Genomic DNA, 17,355 nt, shown 5'->3' on the forward strand with positions numbered 1-17,355 from the left:
GTGTTCACAAATAATGACTTGGACAATATTAAGTTGAGAACAATAAATATGCATATGTCGGATCATCGGGCACAACTATTGGCGATAACTGAAAAGCGGATAAAGAAGGAAAAAGTGAAAAAGATTAAAATAAGAGATATAAGTGACCACAATGTGCAGATATATAAACAAAAGCTTCTGTCATATCGGTGGTTGGATATCTTGAGGAAGAAATCTTCTGAGGAGATGTTCAACACGATCTATGAAATTATCCTGAAAGATTACAATGAATGCTTTCCAGTGAGGTACAGACCGGAAAAGAGGAAAAATAATTATTATTTCACAGATGTGCAGATAAGGATGAAAAACAGATTAGATGCGTTAGCAGTAATAGCAGCAACAACGAAAACTGATGAAGATTACCGGGTTCACAATAATTATAAGAGATTGTTTCACCAAGAAATTGCTGAATCGATAAAGCAGAGAAATGCCTCATTTATAGAAAATTCAGAGAATAAGCAGAAAGCTATATGGCACCTCATTAGGACAGAAACAAATAAGAAACGGAAATCTTCAGCCAAGACCTCACTATGTGCTGAAGATTTAAATACCTATTTTTGTGAATTGGGTGGGAAAGTTGCTGGAAGTATACCTCTATCAGAGATCAGACCCGAAGATTTAATGAGAAATGTCAAAATAGATAACAGTAAATCGTGTTACTTTCGTCCTACCACACCGGTCCTGTCTAAGGTGCTGGAAATGGCAATCAAGGAGAGATTGGATGATTTTTTTGAGAAGAACAAATTTTTCTCCGATCATCAACACGGCTACAGGGGGGGCAGATCGGTTGTGACAGCCATATGGGAGGTTCTCAAGCTCACTGCTGCAGCTTGGGATGGTAATGACATTGCTGAGTTGTTGTGTGTTGATCTTTCAAAGGCTTTCGACACCGTTGATAATAGTACGTTGCTTGAGAAGCTGTTTTACTATGGAGTGAGGGGCATTCCACTTAAGTTAATTGCCTCATACTTATCTGAGAGAGAACAACTGGTTACCTGGTAGAATGAGTAATCCATCAGCCGAAAAATTAAGGTAGGTGTCCCGCAGGGTTCGGTGCTTGGCCCAATCCTTTTTTTGATCCTCATTAATGACCTGATCTGGAATATAAGTTTTTATGGAGCTGTACTGTTTGCTGATGATACCTCTGTTATGCTGAGAGGTAGAAGTGTGGACGAGATACGAACTAAAGCGAGGAAACTACTGGAAGACATCGGAAAATGGTTTCAGGCAAATAGACTGAAAATGAATGAGAGCAAGACACAGCAGCTTACATTTTCCCATGCATTGGATCAGAGATCCTCCGTTAAGTTTTTGGGAGTCCATTTGGAATCTGGACTAGGCTGGAGGACCAACATTGATGCACTGATAGCAAAACTGTCAGTAGCTGTATATTCTATTCGACGGGTGAAAATGTGCACAACATATGAAATGGCCAGGCTAACTTATTTTGCCAACTTCCATAGTGTGGCCTCCTACGCCATTCTTTTTTGGGGTAGTTCATCGGAAGCGCAAAGAGTGCTTTTACTCCAGAAGAGGGCTATAAGGGCTCTTTTCGGCCTTGGACCCAGAGACAGTTGTAGAGAGGCATTCAGGGCTGGGGGCATCTTGACTGTCCCAAGTATTTTCATATCGTCTACACTGAAGTATGTGCATGCTAATATCAGAAACTTCCCGAGGAATATGCAGAGGCATCCGTATGGAACAAGAAAAAGAACAGCCTTAGAAATACCTTTTCATCGTCTAACATCAGTACAGCAGTTTGTTGATTACTGGGGAGCCGTTTTGTACAATTCGATACCGGATACTATAAAACGGTTAAATGCTACGAGATTCGACAGGAAGATAAAGAACGCTCTGTTGAAGACTACTGTATATAGCTTGAAAGAATTTATGGACCGGCCTTCATTCTTTTTAACATGAATAAATGGATCAACAATGTTTTGTTAGTTTTATGTGTAATTGTGGTACTAGTCCTTTACAGATTAATGTACATATTTTTGAAAAGTATTGTATTTGATTTTTTCTTTGACGGTTCCTGTATCTTGATACTGAGAATTATTAAAATTATCATTATTATTATTATTATTATTCTGCCTTTGCTTAATCAGCGCATTCGGGTGAGATCTGGGCGTCGACTTTTATTGTTGACAATACTTCGACTGAGTTGGATCTCGTTTCCTGTCAGGTAGCGCTAGAGTTTATTCAAACATTAGATCGTTTGTTGACATCGAATAACGGGTTCATCAATTCTCGATCCATTTTCATCGAGGTGTGAGTTATGTTGCTCTGACGAGGACAAATAAGACACTAATCATAGTCCGTATCTGCTCTTTCTAGATTAATTAGGCTTTCCATTGATGCTCCGAGTGATGATGGTTTGCTATTTGGATTGAGATTGTAAAATTTGTTCATATTTGTATCAATGGATGTTATGAAACGGAAAGAAACTTTTATTATTATTGCACGCGTTAAGTCGAAGGCTTATTCCCCTGATTTCATAAGGCTTTTTGTAATCAGGAGAATACTAATTTTGAATCGTATTCTCGAAAACAGGTTTGCCTGAATAACAGATAGCCAAGTAACACGAATATGGTCATGCAATGTTTTCTTGATACATATGATATGAATCATAATCTGTTGATCATATCAAATGCAAGCAGATAATTCAAGTCATATGCTTTCGGAGGATAAATTATCATAGAGCTGAGAACATGATTGATAACATGATGTTCTGAAAGGAGCATTCCATCCTTCTCCTCCTGAAATATTTTGTTGCATTTCTCTCCGAATATCTGATGACACAAGGAATGACAATAGAATATTCCTTTATCTGTAGAAATTTCTTCTGAAAAATATTCAATAATTTCTACAGCACAGCACACATCATAGTAATTTTCATTTCTTGTGTTTCAGATATTGGAAGAGAAAGCAATTAAAAAGCTTCAAGAAAAAATACATGAATATTCGATTTTTGTTTCAGTGAACTTGTCGATAGCAGACACGATGGCGTCAACCTTGAATGTCACCTTCAACTACGTCTACATGCTCAATTCACATTGGCCATTCGGTGAATTGTATTGCAAAATAACACAGTTCATCGCTATGCTATCCATTTGTGCATCGGTGTTCTCCCTCATGTCCATCTCGATTGACAGGTCAGTTTCGCATATTTATAACTAAAAGTAAGTAATTCAGTGATACCTATCATAACACAATGAATGGAAACCAAAACCATGTTCGTGAATCGTTCACAAAAATTTCACAAGTACTAAAATATCAAAAATCTGATGAAATTTAGAATTATTGTTGCACAATCTATTCAAAATCAATTGTTGAAATAATCTGACTCAACCAAGATAATCAATCTGCTTCTGGCTCCTATAAATCCATTTCGATTGAATTGAGTTAAAAAACTTTTCATATTCTTCGAAGTTCGAAGTGTCATAATAAATGAAATGATATAATAAAAATAATAAAATGAATAAAGTTTGTCACTTTTGGCGCGTAATCTATGATTTGGGAGGGTCAATATGGTCTTAATATTTCATTGACCATGTAATTGTTTTAAAAAATATGGAATATTCATATTTGGAAACACTAGAAAAATATTTTTGTCTGTGTACAGTTATGCCAGTTCAGTACATGCATGGGTAGCCGCTCTGATATGAAATGGTACAAGCACCCAGAAACTTCTTAGTTAAAGTCTGTGCTTCTCTAATTTTTGAAATATGCTTAGCTCTCTTCTCCAAAGATGTAGGATGTAGCCAGAGGAACTCAAGAATCACTCCCCCTCCGACATCATTTCTTTTTTGAGCTGGATGGGACTGGAGGGGGAGGTTTAGCTATACGAGCTTGCCTGTGTTCTACAATAGACCGCTTGGTCGCAGTGGCAGGTTTGGTTTGTCCGTCCAACACACCCAGCAATCAGTAATCTTGGCTGGCATTCTCGAGCATTCGCAATATATGCCATGGTACGCATCGAAAAACAGTAATGAAAGCGTTGATTTCAAGCTTTTATGGCGGACGTTAGAAAAATTATAGGAGATAGAGGAAAATTGTCACTTTGTAGAGGTCAAAAAGTTACATCCAGCTTCCAAGGATAACCTGCGATAACCAATTTGAAATTACAATTAATGTGTATTGTTGACTTGCATTGAATGAATAAATATAAAATGAATGTGACTTTTTTCTCTGGCATTTAGTTCTGATGAAAAGTGCTCCTTGGAAAGTAGTTTCCTAACGGATATTTCGCGAGAAATGACAGGTTGAAGAAATACGAGTTTAGGAAGAAACGTGACCGCTACCCGGGGCGAGGTAAAAAGAGTGCACGAACATTTCGATTTATGCTAGGATCGTAATAAGTGATAACGTCGTAGGCCCTAGGGAATAGTAGAGTTGTTTTTCAAGAAGGTTGCGCGAATCTTTCGGTAATGGCAGTTTGTTTTCAGTTTCCTTCATCGTGAGTGTTTTCGTTAGATGCCTTTAAGTTTCTTGATGTTGATTATTGATTATAATTTCCTTTCTATTCCATTTTTTCTAGTGGGGTCTGTTGAATTACTGCTCATTTTCTTTCTTGAATAGTTCTTATTATATTCTAACTAGAGTTTTATTATGAAATATTTCCTGGGCGAAGCTATGGGTTTAAGCTAGTAAAATAAGTATTAGCGGAGATATTCGGAAAAAATATTCGGAAAAGGGCGAAGAAGACGCGAGTGAAGGCGAGTCTGTTGAAAATTACAGAGAAACTGAATATAAATGCTCCCAATGCAAGAAAAAAGTCGTGGAACCTGTGAAGTGCTATAGGTGTTGGGATATTTTCCACCGAAAGTATATGGAACAGGCTCCAAATCCAAAATCTCCAATTTGCAGACATGAAGAAGCCAATAATAATAATAATAATAATAATAATAAGAAGTTCGCGGGCACGGAGTACAAAAATAGACATGATGCCGTTGCGAAGATTCTTCACCAAGAATTGGCACTAAAACACCAACTTCTAAGTTCGAAAAAGGTTTCTTATTACAATTACCATCCGGATGCTTTATTGAAAAATGAACATCACAAGCTCTATTGGGATCGCACGGTTCTCACAGACCGGAAAATAACCCACAATAGACCAGACCTCATATTGCTCAATAAGGATGAGGACACAGCACTTTTCATCGATGTGGCGATTCCAAATAATAACAATTTTCTAGATAGGCACACTGAAAAAATTTCAAAGTACAGAGATCTCGAGGAGCAAACCAGGAGACAGTGGAAGCTGAAAGATGTCAAGACCATCCCTATTGTCATATCATCTACAGGCCTGATACCGAAGAAACTACTAGAGAACTTGAGGAAACTTCAGCTGGACGAAAATATCTATAGAGTGATGCAGAAGGCGGTACTGCTGGGAACGGCGAGAACTGTACGCAAGTACATGGGAAATTCAGAGGAACACCGTCTGGTCCGACAGGAAGTGCGGACGGAGCAGGAATCCAACCTACAGCAGGGAGCCGAGGAGCGACCCGAACCCGACCAACACCACGAGCCCGAAAACCTGGAAAGGGCTCCAACAGAGCTTAATCCTTTTGATATCTGAGATATCTGGGATAAGTGAATTTTCCTCTGGAGAGGAGTGTGAATGCCGCAAGGCTAAAGTCATAATAATAATAATGTTTATTCATGCTATTATCCTTGGATTTACATTCGTCATTATTACATCTGCTTAGCAAGGAATTTTTCTATGGAATAGAAACAATTTTCAATAAGGTATTGTTTAATATCAGAACTGAACTGATTTTTTTGGCTTCTGACTGTATAAGGCAGTTTATTGTAAAATTTATAGGCCCAGTAATTCTGACCGTTCTGTGTTTTAGATAGTCTGAAGAACTTATTTCTGACATCGAGCCGTTTCCTGGTATTATAACCGTGAATATCCGAACTAAGCGGATGATTGTTATTTTCATGAATATAATTCAGGCATTCATAAATGAATATACTTGGAACGGTCAGAATTCCAAATTTCTTGAAAGAATTTCTACAATCAGCTCGGAAGTCCAGATTATCTATAAGTCTGATAGCCTTTCTTTGAAGAGAAAAAATTTTTTTTGCATGTGTTGTGTGACCCCACACGATAATACCGTACTTAATCAAGGAGTGACAAAGGGCATGGTATGCTGTCAGCAATGTTTCCACGGATACATTAAGTGAAAGTGTACGAATCACAAAGATATTCTTGCTCAAACTTTTAGATAGTTCTTCACAATGAACGTCCCAAGTGAGCTTAGGATCTAGATGTAAACCTAAAAATTTGACATTGTGTTTCAATTTGTCGTCTATTGGTTTTAGCGTACACACTAAGAGATTCGTTTTATCTTCATTGAGCTTTAGTTGATTTGAAATGAACCAATCTTTTGCACACGACAACGCCTCACGCGAACCCTCCATCACCTGACCGAGCACTTGACCACTCCGAAGGAGTGAAGCATCATCTGCATACAAAATACTGTTCACTGTGGTAGGAATACTGGACGGAAAATCATTTATATACACTAAAAACAGGATCGGCCCGAGGATCGATCCTTGTGGTATACCCAATTTGATATCCTGCATATCTGACTCTTTTCCATCCACAATGACTTTTTGATGCCTATCTGAAAGATAAGATTCTATCAACTTCATGCTAATCTCTGCAAAGCCGTAATACTCGAGCTTAGCTAAAAGAATCCGCGGCGAGACGCAGTCGAATGCCTTGCTCAAATCCAACAATGATACGACGGTATAATCGCCTCTTTCAAACCCTTGCATTATGTAATTTATCAGTTCCAGAATAGCCGTAGTCGTGCCCCTATTCTTCCTGAAACCAAATTGGTTGTTACAAAATAGATGATGATTCTCAAAATATTGAATTATCTGTATATTGAGGGCCTTCTCGAAAACTTTAGAGAAAATAGGTAATACTGAAATAGGCCTGTAATTTGACGCATTATCTTCATCTCCAGCGCCCTTGAATAGGGGCACCACTCTAGCGACCTTGAGGTCAGCAGGAAATGTTCCGCTCTTAATACATTTATTTATTACTTTTGTAAGAGGTATAACAATAGTATTGATATTGCGTTTCAGTATTTTAACAGAAAGTCCATAAATATCTTTCGATTTAGAATTCTTCAAAGAAACGATTATATCCCTGACATCCGTATAAGTCACTTCCTGAAATTCAAATCTACTACTCAGTTTTTCTCGTTCAAAAGCAGCATCATTGGAACCCGGAATATCTTTCACTATGTTCAATGCTACATTAGAAAAGTAAGTGTTGAATTCATCAGGTGAGATAGATGATGTTATGGGTGGTTTAATTTTTCTGTAGCTGTTCCCAACAAACACAATATACAGCAACTGTACAAATACTGCACTACAAATGCCACCAGAATGCAGCACAGAGATTGCTGTACTGAAACTGCACAGTTTCTGTATTGATAATTCTGCATTTTCAAAACGCAGTTTTTGATGTACAGTAACTGCACAGTTTCTGTATTCATAATTCTGCATTTTCAAAATGCAGTTTGTGATGTACAGTGACTGCATAGTTTCTGTATTGATAATTCTGCATTTTCAAAACGCAGTTTTTGATGTACAGTGACTGCATAGTTTCTGTATTGATAATTCTGCATTTTCAAAATGCAGTTTGTGATGTACAGTGACTGCATAGTTTCTGTATTGATAATTCTGCATTTTCAAAACGCAGTTTTTGATGTACAGTGACTGCAGATTTTCTGTATTGATAATACTGCATTTTCAAAACGCAGTTTTTGATGTGCAGTAACTTCACAGTTTCTGTATTGATAATTCTGCATTTTCAAAACGCAGTTCTTGATGTACAGTAACTGCACAGTTTCTGTATTGATAATTCTGCATTTTCAAAACGCAGTTCTTGATATACAGTGACTGCACAGTTTCTGTATTTTCAATTCTTGATTTCAAAAATGGAGTATTTGATATAGAGTTAATAATAGAATATAGAATAATAATTCATAGGAATTCCTAAAACTTAAACATATACCTTCTTCAAGAAGTTGAAAATTCGATTATGAAGGTTAAAGAGACATTTCATAAACAGATTTAATTCAATAATTGAAGACTCCGTTCATTACCAAAATATGGATTATACCCATGATAGAAGAATACTTCATCGCACCATGGTGGTACCAGAATTAGCCAAATGATGGCATCACTGCTCTTGACGGTTGCGATCACAGGGTAGCATACACGTCTATTGCGGTGCAGCATACGCCAAACGATGGCGCCACCGGCGACGCATTACTCTAAGTCCTCTATGTAACCAGCGTTTATAGCAGGCACAATCTACGCTGCCTCGACGATTGTCGTAGCTAACTCCTATTGTTCATTTATCTCCACCCGCTATGTCTCAATTGGCGTGAAGTCACCTTTGCGCTTACCGCAAAAATACTAAGTGAAATTGAAAATTTCTGATTTGCAGAATAGATTTTCTGTTTATAACTAGGAAACTTCTCTAATAGAATATTGTTTCGTAATTGCAAGTTTCGATATGGTTTTTACACAGTGACTGCTACATTTAAAGTGCAGCTACTGTATAGTTTGAGCACAGTGTCTATTGTATATAAAATACAGCTTGCTGTACAGTTCTTGCGTGAACAAACTGCATATAAAACACAGCTAACTGTACAGTATTTGCACAGTGACCACTGCATTTAAAGTACAACTTGCTGTACAGTTTTAGCACGTAACTGCTGCATTTGAAGTGCAGCTATCTGTGCAGTTTTTGCAAAGTGAATACTGCATTTAAAGTACAGCTTGCTGTACAGTTTTAGCACGTCACTGCTGCATTTGAATTGCAGCTTGCTGTACAGTGGATTGCGATGCCATCGCTGTTTTTGAAGTGCAGCTGTGGCTGTATGTCGAATGCAGTTTGTACTGTACAGTAACTGCAAAGTCCACCTGGACATATACGGTCCTTTTTGGTGCAGTTATTGCATTACCGTAACTGCAGTCAATTGAAGCAACGAAGTACAGTTTTTGTACAGTGACTGCATTTCAGTGTTTGCTGGGTTAATGATTTTCCAACCTGCCCGAGCTTTGTTAGAATTTTTCATGAAATTATCGGTAGCTGATTTTTTAGCGGTAGCCAAAGCGTTATGATACTGCTTTCTGAATCGATTTCTTAAATTTTTTATTTCGTCTGTCCTGAAATCTCTATAAAGTTCCTCAAGAAAGTGCAGATGACCCCTCATAGCTCTCAAATCTTCCGTGAACCAATCGATGCCAAGCTTATTATTTTCATTCGCTTTCATCATCCTTTCAGGAAAGGAAAATTTGAATATATTCACAAAATATTCATGGAACATATGAAAACACTGATTTGGGTCATCAGTATGATCTATGAAATCCCAACTCATATCAGACAAAATTTCGTGAGCTCTATTAAATCCCCGCTGTGTAAGGGGCCTACATTTTCTTGGAGTGGTTCTACCCCATGTACGAGGAAGTTCCACCGTAATTCGTTGACCTCTGTGATCCGAAAAAACCAAATCGATTATCTCCGATGTATGACATCCAAAATTGAAATTAATGAATACATTATCCAACTGATTTTTTCCTCTAGTTGGTCCAAATATTGTCTGCTCAAAACCAAAGGTCGAGAACAAGCATAAAAGATCATCTGATGCCCCCGGATCACCGAAGCGCACATTGAAGTCACCTACAATTATACATTTTTTTCCCAATTTTACTAGAATATTCAAATCTTTCTCAAGTTCATTCAAAAAAACCGACATGTTTCCTGAAGGTGAGCGATAAATGACAACCACGTTCACATCACAAGCAGGAAAATAAGATGCAGTGATCTCAATATCCTTCTCAATAGATACCAAATTTATGATATTGCTTTTTTTCACTTAATGACTTTCTACACAATAACATCACCCCACCTCGTATATACTTCTTTCTGGACACAATGGACACCGTGTTCCATCCTTCCAAGTGGAAAGCCGACGATTCTATACTATCAAGCCAATGCTCACTCACACACAAAACATCACAGTCATTCTGTATTAATGATTCCAGATGATTCGACTTATTCCGAACACCTTGGGCGTTTAAATGCATCACACTTATTCTTTTACTTCTAGCGTTGTTATCTTGGCAGGCTTCTGGCGCTTCTGGAAAAAACGCGAAATGTATGTTCCCTTCAAATGCTAGGGTTCATAGCTTTTTCCAAGTTAACCAAATCGATCATTATCTTGAACGAACTGTAATGCTCCGGGTATTTGGACCTGAGCTTTTCACATTTTATCTCTCGGAAATCAGCCTCCAGATAGTTTTTGAGATTTTTTTCAGTCTTCTCCGGGGCAAATCGAGATGCATGGAGAAAAGCTTTCTTTGGTGCTACTATGAGTTTATTATCATTTACATTTTTCTGGCCAATCAAACCCTCATTCCCATTTTTGACTTTCTTATTTCTTTGTTTTTGTTGTTTCCATTCAGAGTCCTCATTGTTTTGCTGTTCTTCAACAAAAAGTCTTCACTTTTTGATGTCGAAGTTGAGTTAAGACATGATGGGTCAGCATTTATTCTGGAAGTAGCTCTCATCAACTCCGGCCCATTTGCTTCGTCCTGAGCCCTTTGTTGATAACATGGGACAGTATTTGTACCGATTGAATCTGTAGACAATTCCTGATATTGTGGAGGTTTGTTTTTTTTTTCTGTTCGCATTTAATTTTTTTCCAATGAATTTAGAACGGAGGTCAACATCATGACTTTTATCTTCTGTTTGTTTCTTGAACTGTTTGGGCTGTGCGTCAAAGGACTTAATTTTTACCCCAAGAGACAATCTCTTGACGAAAATTCATCAACAGCCGGAATGGAACCCCTCATGGGGCCCCCATCGTTTGAGAAATCGGATTTTATCTCCCCCCGGAGAGCACTAGGAGCCAAGAGATGAATAAGTTGTATATTCGATTCACGAATATTAATAACCTCCTCCGATACATTTTTCAATAGCGAAGAAAAATTTGTAACTAGTTTTTCAATTTTTTTATCGAGTAATTCCTCAATTAATTCAATCGATATTTTATCTGATTTTTTAGAGCAATCCGGGCATACGAAAAGCAAATTTCTTTTCTGCAAGACAGCGGCTCTCATTTCCGTTGACGATAGACCGGAACAAGATTTGCATTGTCTGCATAAACACTTATCGCAAACCGCCACATCTGCGACAGCGGACGATTTACATTTATCACATTATATCTGGGATGAAATTTATTGTCAATCAGCAGTCTGAAAACACGTAATTTTTCCCGAAATTCACTAGGGATTACTATGCTTACAACAACCAGAGTTCATTCACCAATTAGGCGGTTTTCTTAGCAACATACCGGTGAAAAGTTCGTTTCCGACAGTTGCATGAAACCACTTAAAATGTTAAACTAATGCAGAGATATGAAAACACGTCTGAGCACCAACACAACGCATACATAATAATGTAATCAAAATGGCGAAAGAAATTAGTGAACTCCAAAACGAGAATAAAATCATTAACATCGAAATAACATACCTCAAAGAGTTGCTCAAAGAATCCCAAGAAAAGAACAAAAAAATGATGGAAAATAACGCTCTACTCTTGGAGAAAATAAAAAGTCAGGATGTCGAAATCGAAAATTCAAGCAAAGGTAAAAACGTAAACAAAGGAGAAAGAAGCAGAGGTCAAGAACAAAGAGAAGATAATAAACAATCTAAACAAGGACAGAACATAAAGATAGAACATAGCGATAGTAAAATATCGTACGCAGAAATGACAGCCCTAGGAACATTGGAACTACCAACTTCTCAAGTTGACTACACAAGTCATAAATCAGCTAACAGTCAAATAGGTCACGCAGACGTCGAAGGTCAAATCATTCAAAACAAGAAACGAACCTCAACACAGATAAAGTTGGGATGTAAAACAATCCAATACAAGAATAAGAACAAAACGAAAAATAGCGTAATCTGCACAGGTACAAATAAAACAAATAACTCAATAATAAAAGGAGCAGCCAAACGTATATGGATACACGTGGGCAGAATACAAGGAAAGGACATAACGGAACAACAAATCGAAGAATATCTTGGTGAAATAAATAAAAATGAAAAAGCAGAGGTCAAAAAGCTCAGCACACAAGGCAACAATTCAGCTTTTAGTGTCGCAGTTTACACAAAGGAATTGTATAACTCGATCTGTAGTCCTGAAATCTGGCCAGAGGGAGTTGTTATAAGGGAATTCTCCTTCTACAACTTATTTCGAAAAACCAGAAGCACTACAGAGAGAATCAACGAGTAAACAGTTGCAAAATACACAAAACGCAAAATTCAAACTATTGTTCTCAAATATTCAATCATTATCCACATCTTACAACGGTCTAGAAGAACTTGTAAATAACACAGCAGTCGATCTTATTGCACTGAGCACTGGTAAACATATGAGCAACTAGCAGCTTACAAACTATACGGATATCAACTAGTCTCATAACCTCAGAAATCAATGCAAGAAAAGAAAAGACATCAATGCACTGAGTGTTCCCCGTGTAATTGAATGCTCAGTTCTAGAATATGAAATGTCTCTACACAAAAAATTGATCACTATATGCATATACAGACCGAATACACCACCTTATGAGAATTTTGAAATTTCCTTTGAGCAGCTTACGAAGATTCTTGAGTTTCTGAATAAAAATAATAGTGCGGATTTCATTATGGTAGGAGATAACAACATAGATACACTAAAACAGTGTAGCTCCAAGCATTAACAATAAGTACCCCAATAGTGATAGTAACATTAACATGAAGAGAGTCGGGAAATCATTGTTCATCTTTGAGGTGACTCCAGAAGAAATATTGAAAACTATTAAACAAATAAAAAACCAATCCTCTATAGGCTACGATGACATCCCGATGGGTATAATAAGAAAAACTATATCTCCAATTGCACCCATAATAGCAAACGTCATGAATCTTTTACAGAAGGAATTTTCCCAGAGACACTCAAGATGGCAGTGGTGAAACCTATATACAAAAAAGGTTGCAAAGAAAATCTAAATAACTATCATCCAATAAGCATGCTGTCATCCTGAGCAAAACTATTCGAGAAAGTATTAGCAAATCTATTAACACTCCAGTACTCGCGCGTCCGATAGATACATAAACAATACGTGAAGCCTGGGGTATTGTAGTACCCCACGCGAGTACTCGTTTTTGAAGAAGCATAAGATCTTCTCAAGGCATCAACACGGTTTTGTAAACGGAAAAAGTACTGAAACAGCAATGTACGAACTAACGCAAATGATATTTGATGGACTAGATCATGGAAATATACCAGCTGCACTGTTTCTGGACATGTCAAAAGCTTTCGACTGTGTAGACCATACCAGACTGCTCAAAAAGCTAGAACAATGTGGAATTCGCAACAACCAATTGAAATTGATAGAGAGCTACCTGAAAAATAGAGCACAGAAAGTAATTATATCAACTGAGAATGACACATACTTATCTGAGTAGGAACAAATCGTAATGGGAGTTATACAGGGAAGCATATTGGGTCCATTGCTCTTCATTGCCTATATCAACGATCTACCAGATGAGATAAAAACAGATAACCACGACATCAATTGTAACACTACTATTTATGCTGATGATATAAGTGCTATTACAATCTCAAGAAGACTTCAAAGCGTGACACATAATTGTGAATCAATTATGAAAGAAGTGGAGAAATGGTGCATCTCAAACAAACTCAAACTTAATATCAACAAAACGGAGTTTGCCATATTCCACTCTGACAGAAGTAGATATACTATACCTGAACTCATATCCCTGAATAACGCTACAGTAAAGACCACAGAAAAAGTGAAATTTTTAGGAATCTTGCTGGACTCAAATATGAAGTGGAACGCCCAAATAGAAAATCTGAACAGTAAACTCAACACCATGATATATACCCTCAATGTAATGAAATACCACATCCAACAAGATACACTGAAGCTCCTTTACAATTCCTACTTTCGGTCAACCCTATCATATGGCATTGTTTACTGGGGAAATTGTACATCTTTGAACAGAATATTTCAAACACAAAAGCGTGCAATCAGAGTTTTGTATAGAATGTAATACAGTGAGACTTGCAGGGGTGTTCTCAGAAGAAATAAAATATTGACGTTGACAGCAATATATGTGTTGAAGTGTGTTATTTTCCTACAAAGCCACAGTGAACAGTTTGAGAACAACAACCATACTAGGAGAATTGATCCTTACATATACCCCAGGCAACAACTGACACTAGTACAGAACAATGCAAAATACATGTGCATGAAGATTTACAATGCGTTACCTAAACAGTTTCATTTGATGAAAAATATTAATATATTGAAAAACCAATTGATGAAATTTTTGCTGAACAATGAACCATACAATTTACCAGAATATTTTGAATCTTGCCAAGTGAAACTCACAGAAATCTTGTAACGAGTAATCATTGAGATTAATTGACTTATTCCCTATTGTTGTATCATAATAATTGTAGGAATTGAATGAATCTTATTATTAAATATAAGTGGAGAAGAAATATTTGCAAAATCATAATAATTTATTTGTGTTTCCACTAACCCTTATTTTCACTCATACCTTGACTACAAAAGAAGATAGAGGAATGCGCTTTTGATTAATACCCATCTTTTGAAAACAGAGATAGAAAATATTCCTCATTTTCAGAACTTAAATTGAATCCCACCGAGTGCTATTGAACTTGCACATTGCGGGATATTTTTTACAGATATAAGTTCTAGTGTTTTCATAAAATGTGGAACATGCTATACACTATACTGTTTGCGATAAATGGGACCTTTTTGAAATCCTATTTCTGTACTAGATGAACGAATCACTTTCACACAATTGATAGTTGTGCGTTCTTGAAGTATTGCTGTAACATTCCTTTTGCTGAAATTTTTCTATTACGAAGGAAACGAGGGAGGAAACGTTCTGTTAAAAACATTTTTATTAGAATTGAACTACTTAATTGAATTTTCCGAACACCGACTGAAACAACATTTTCGGAATAGACCGGTTATTATAAATAGGCGATTTATCGATAAATTATGGTTATTACCCGCTAGTTTCTCATATAAGTTGGTCCTTGTACACCGACACCAATACAGAAAATGGACTTTTCCTTCAAAAGTGTAAAATTTGGCACACCCAATACATGCATTACGTTTCAATTTCTTCAAGCAGAAGCGATAAAAAAAATTCAGTTCTGATATCGAATGATTGAAGTGATTGTCCCTTCAGCTTAGATCACTCAGGATAATCATCCATTCGATCTACTCTCCATTCTTTCAATTTGAGGATGAAGTTCTTTATGAACTGTTGCCAAAGCTCTGAATAATTTTTTAAGTTGAAGTTGTGCCTTCACGTCGAAAAGATGTTATAATGATAAATAAACTGAACACAATAACGAGTAACAATGAATAAACCATAGAAACCTCCTGAGAAACCAGAGCAAGAGGAAACTTCATCTGTATTCGGCTATTTAAAACGTGAAATTAATTCGAAAACCCTCGCGAGTTAGTAAAATTTATTCCTCCTAATTCAATTCAGTGGAAATACGCGAGGAACAACAACGTCGAGTTCCACCTTTCATTCAAAACATTGGTGAGTTTGCTGATCGCCCTCTTAAACTTTCAAAGAAAAGGTTAATTTCTAATGAATGTTTACCTTTGAGATTGGCACACTAGACTCATTTGAATGAGGAACTCGGCTTCGAGACTCAATTAATTTGATTTCGTTATTCCACGTTGCTTGATTTACAAAATGACAGGCTGAAAGACGATATTATACAGATATTCTAATGATTGAATTGTTATAAGTAGTATATTCCTGATCCGAAATATTTTACAATAGTTGAATAGAAAACACATTGCTTCTCGGAGGATAAAGTTTGTATGATGTGCAACGTGTTGGAGAAGTTTTATGAAATTATAGTGCACATTGATTGATATGCAACGGTTAATCGGAAACAAATTCGGGTGAAATATTCAATTTGGGATTCCAATCCTATCAAAATTGTGCTCATGAAATTTTATACAGGCTCTTTTGTTGAAAGATAGCTGGGTGACAAGAACAGTGTTTTATAAAGTACAAGCTGTACTTGCCCGATTCGCAGGAAAAATTTTTTAGACTCTTCCTTCAACACAAAAATAGATACATATTACTTGATATCACTCAAATAATGCGTCCCCTAAAAAATGTCTGGACGGCACCTACTTTATCTGTAGGTGGATGATCTTTTATTTCTAACGTCGACCATATTTTGCAATTTGCAATCTTTCAACTCGCAATATTTTTGGAACCATTGATGCAAAATTCATTTTAAGAGGTAGGTATTTTTGACAAATTAACCGTTTTCGAGTAATTTGAGTTTGAAGATAGGTATGTTCTTCTTTCGAGAGTACAACTACAGTTGAATATCAAATCTTAAACAGTACCTACGGTAGAAATTTTTAACGACCCAACTGATGTTTATAACCTTAAAAACGAACAGATCTACCTTTACAGTTGAATTTCCCGTAAAAAATCTAGTTTTTGTTGAAATATCAACAGTAAAAAAGTATAATATTATTTTGATACGAATTATATAAAAAAAAACTGAAAACAAAACAGAAAAGAGCAACTTTGTCAAAAACTTCCCTTTGTGATTCCGAAAAAAGATTCATAATTAACTAACATCCTCTTCTATCTTCAAATAATAGCCAACATTGGAATCTTTCATTTCGGTTATGTAAGTTATGTAAGAAATTTCAAAAAACGATTTAATATTTAAAGGATTTCTACTTCTGGAGAAATAATAGTTTGAAATAGATGGTCAGGGAAATTGATGGATAGAGTAAATACAGGAGTGAATAAAATATCCTGAAATTATTTTTTTCTACAAGCGTGCGCGTTGAACCTTTTTCCCGCACGCATTCCAAGTTGCAAAGAGTCACTTTCCCAAAAGGTGCGGGAAAAACGCCTGCTTTTTTTTTCCCGCACGCAAATGCGTGCGGGAATGGATTAGCAGGGGTTTTTCCCGCACGCAAATATTATAGAGTAAATTAAATTCTATCATGTTTCTATGCATAGAACGTCAACGATGAGAAACCCATAGTAATGACATGCAGAATTACGTCTGTCATTATATATGAATTAATCAAATGAGATATGATCTGTTTCGTGAAATGGATACATTTATATATTTCAAGCGCTTGTAGAAAAAATATTGTTCCTAAC

General features: G+C 36.6%; 1 protein-coding gene across 2 annotated transcripts in view; it reads left to right on the forward strand.

Moving 5' to 3' along the window:
• LOC123319555 (tachykinin-like peptides receptor 99D) overlaps nt 1-17,355 on the forward strand; it is a 709,883-nt gene that overhangs the window by 479,742 nt on the left and 212,786 nt on the right. For both annotated transcript variants that reach the window (XM_044906600.1, XM_044906601.1), the window contains one exon: nt 3,020-3,194. In XM_044906600.1, the coding sequence (XP_044762535.1) occupies nt 3,020-3,194 (175 nt within the window). The remainder of the gene's footprint in view (nt 1-3,019; nt 3,195-17,355) is intronic.

Source organism: Coccinella septempunctata, chromosome 8 (assembly GCF_907165205.1).
Source record: "Coccinella septempunctata chromosome 8, icCocSept1.1, whole genome shotgun sequence".
NCBI lineage: Eukaryota > Metazoa > Arthropoda > Insecta > Coleoptera > Coccinellidae > Coccinella > Coccinella septempunctata.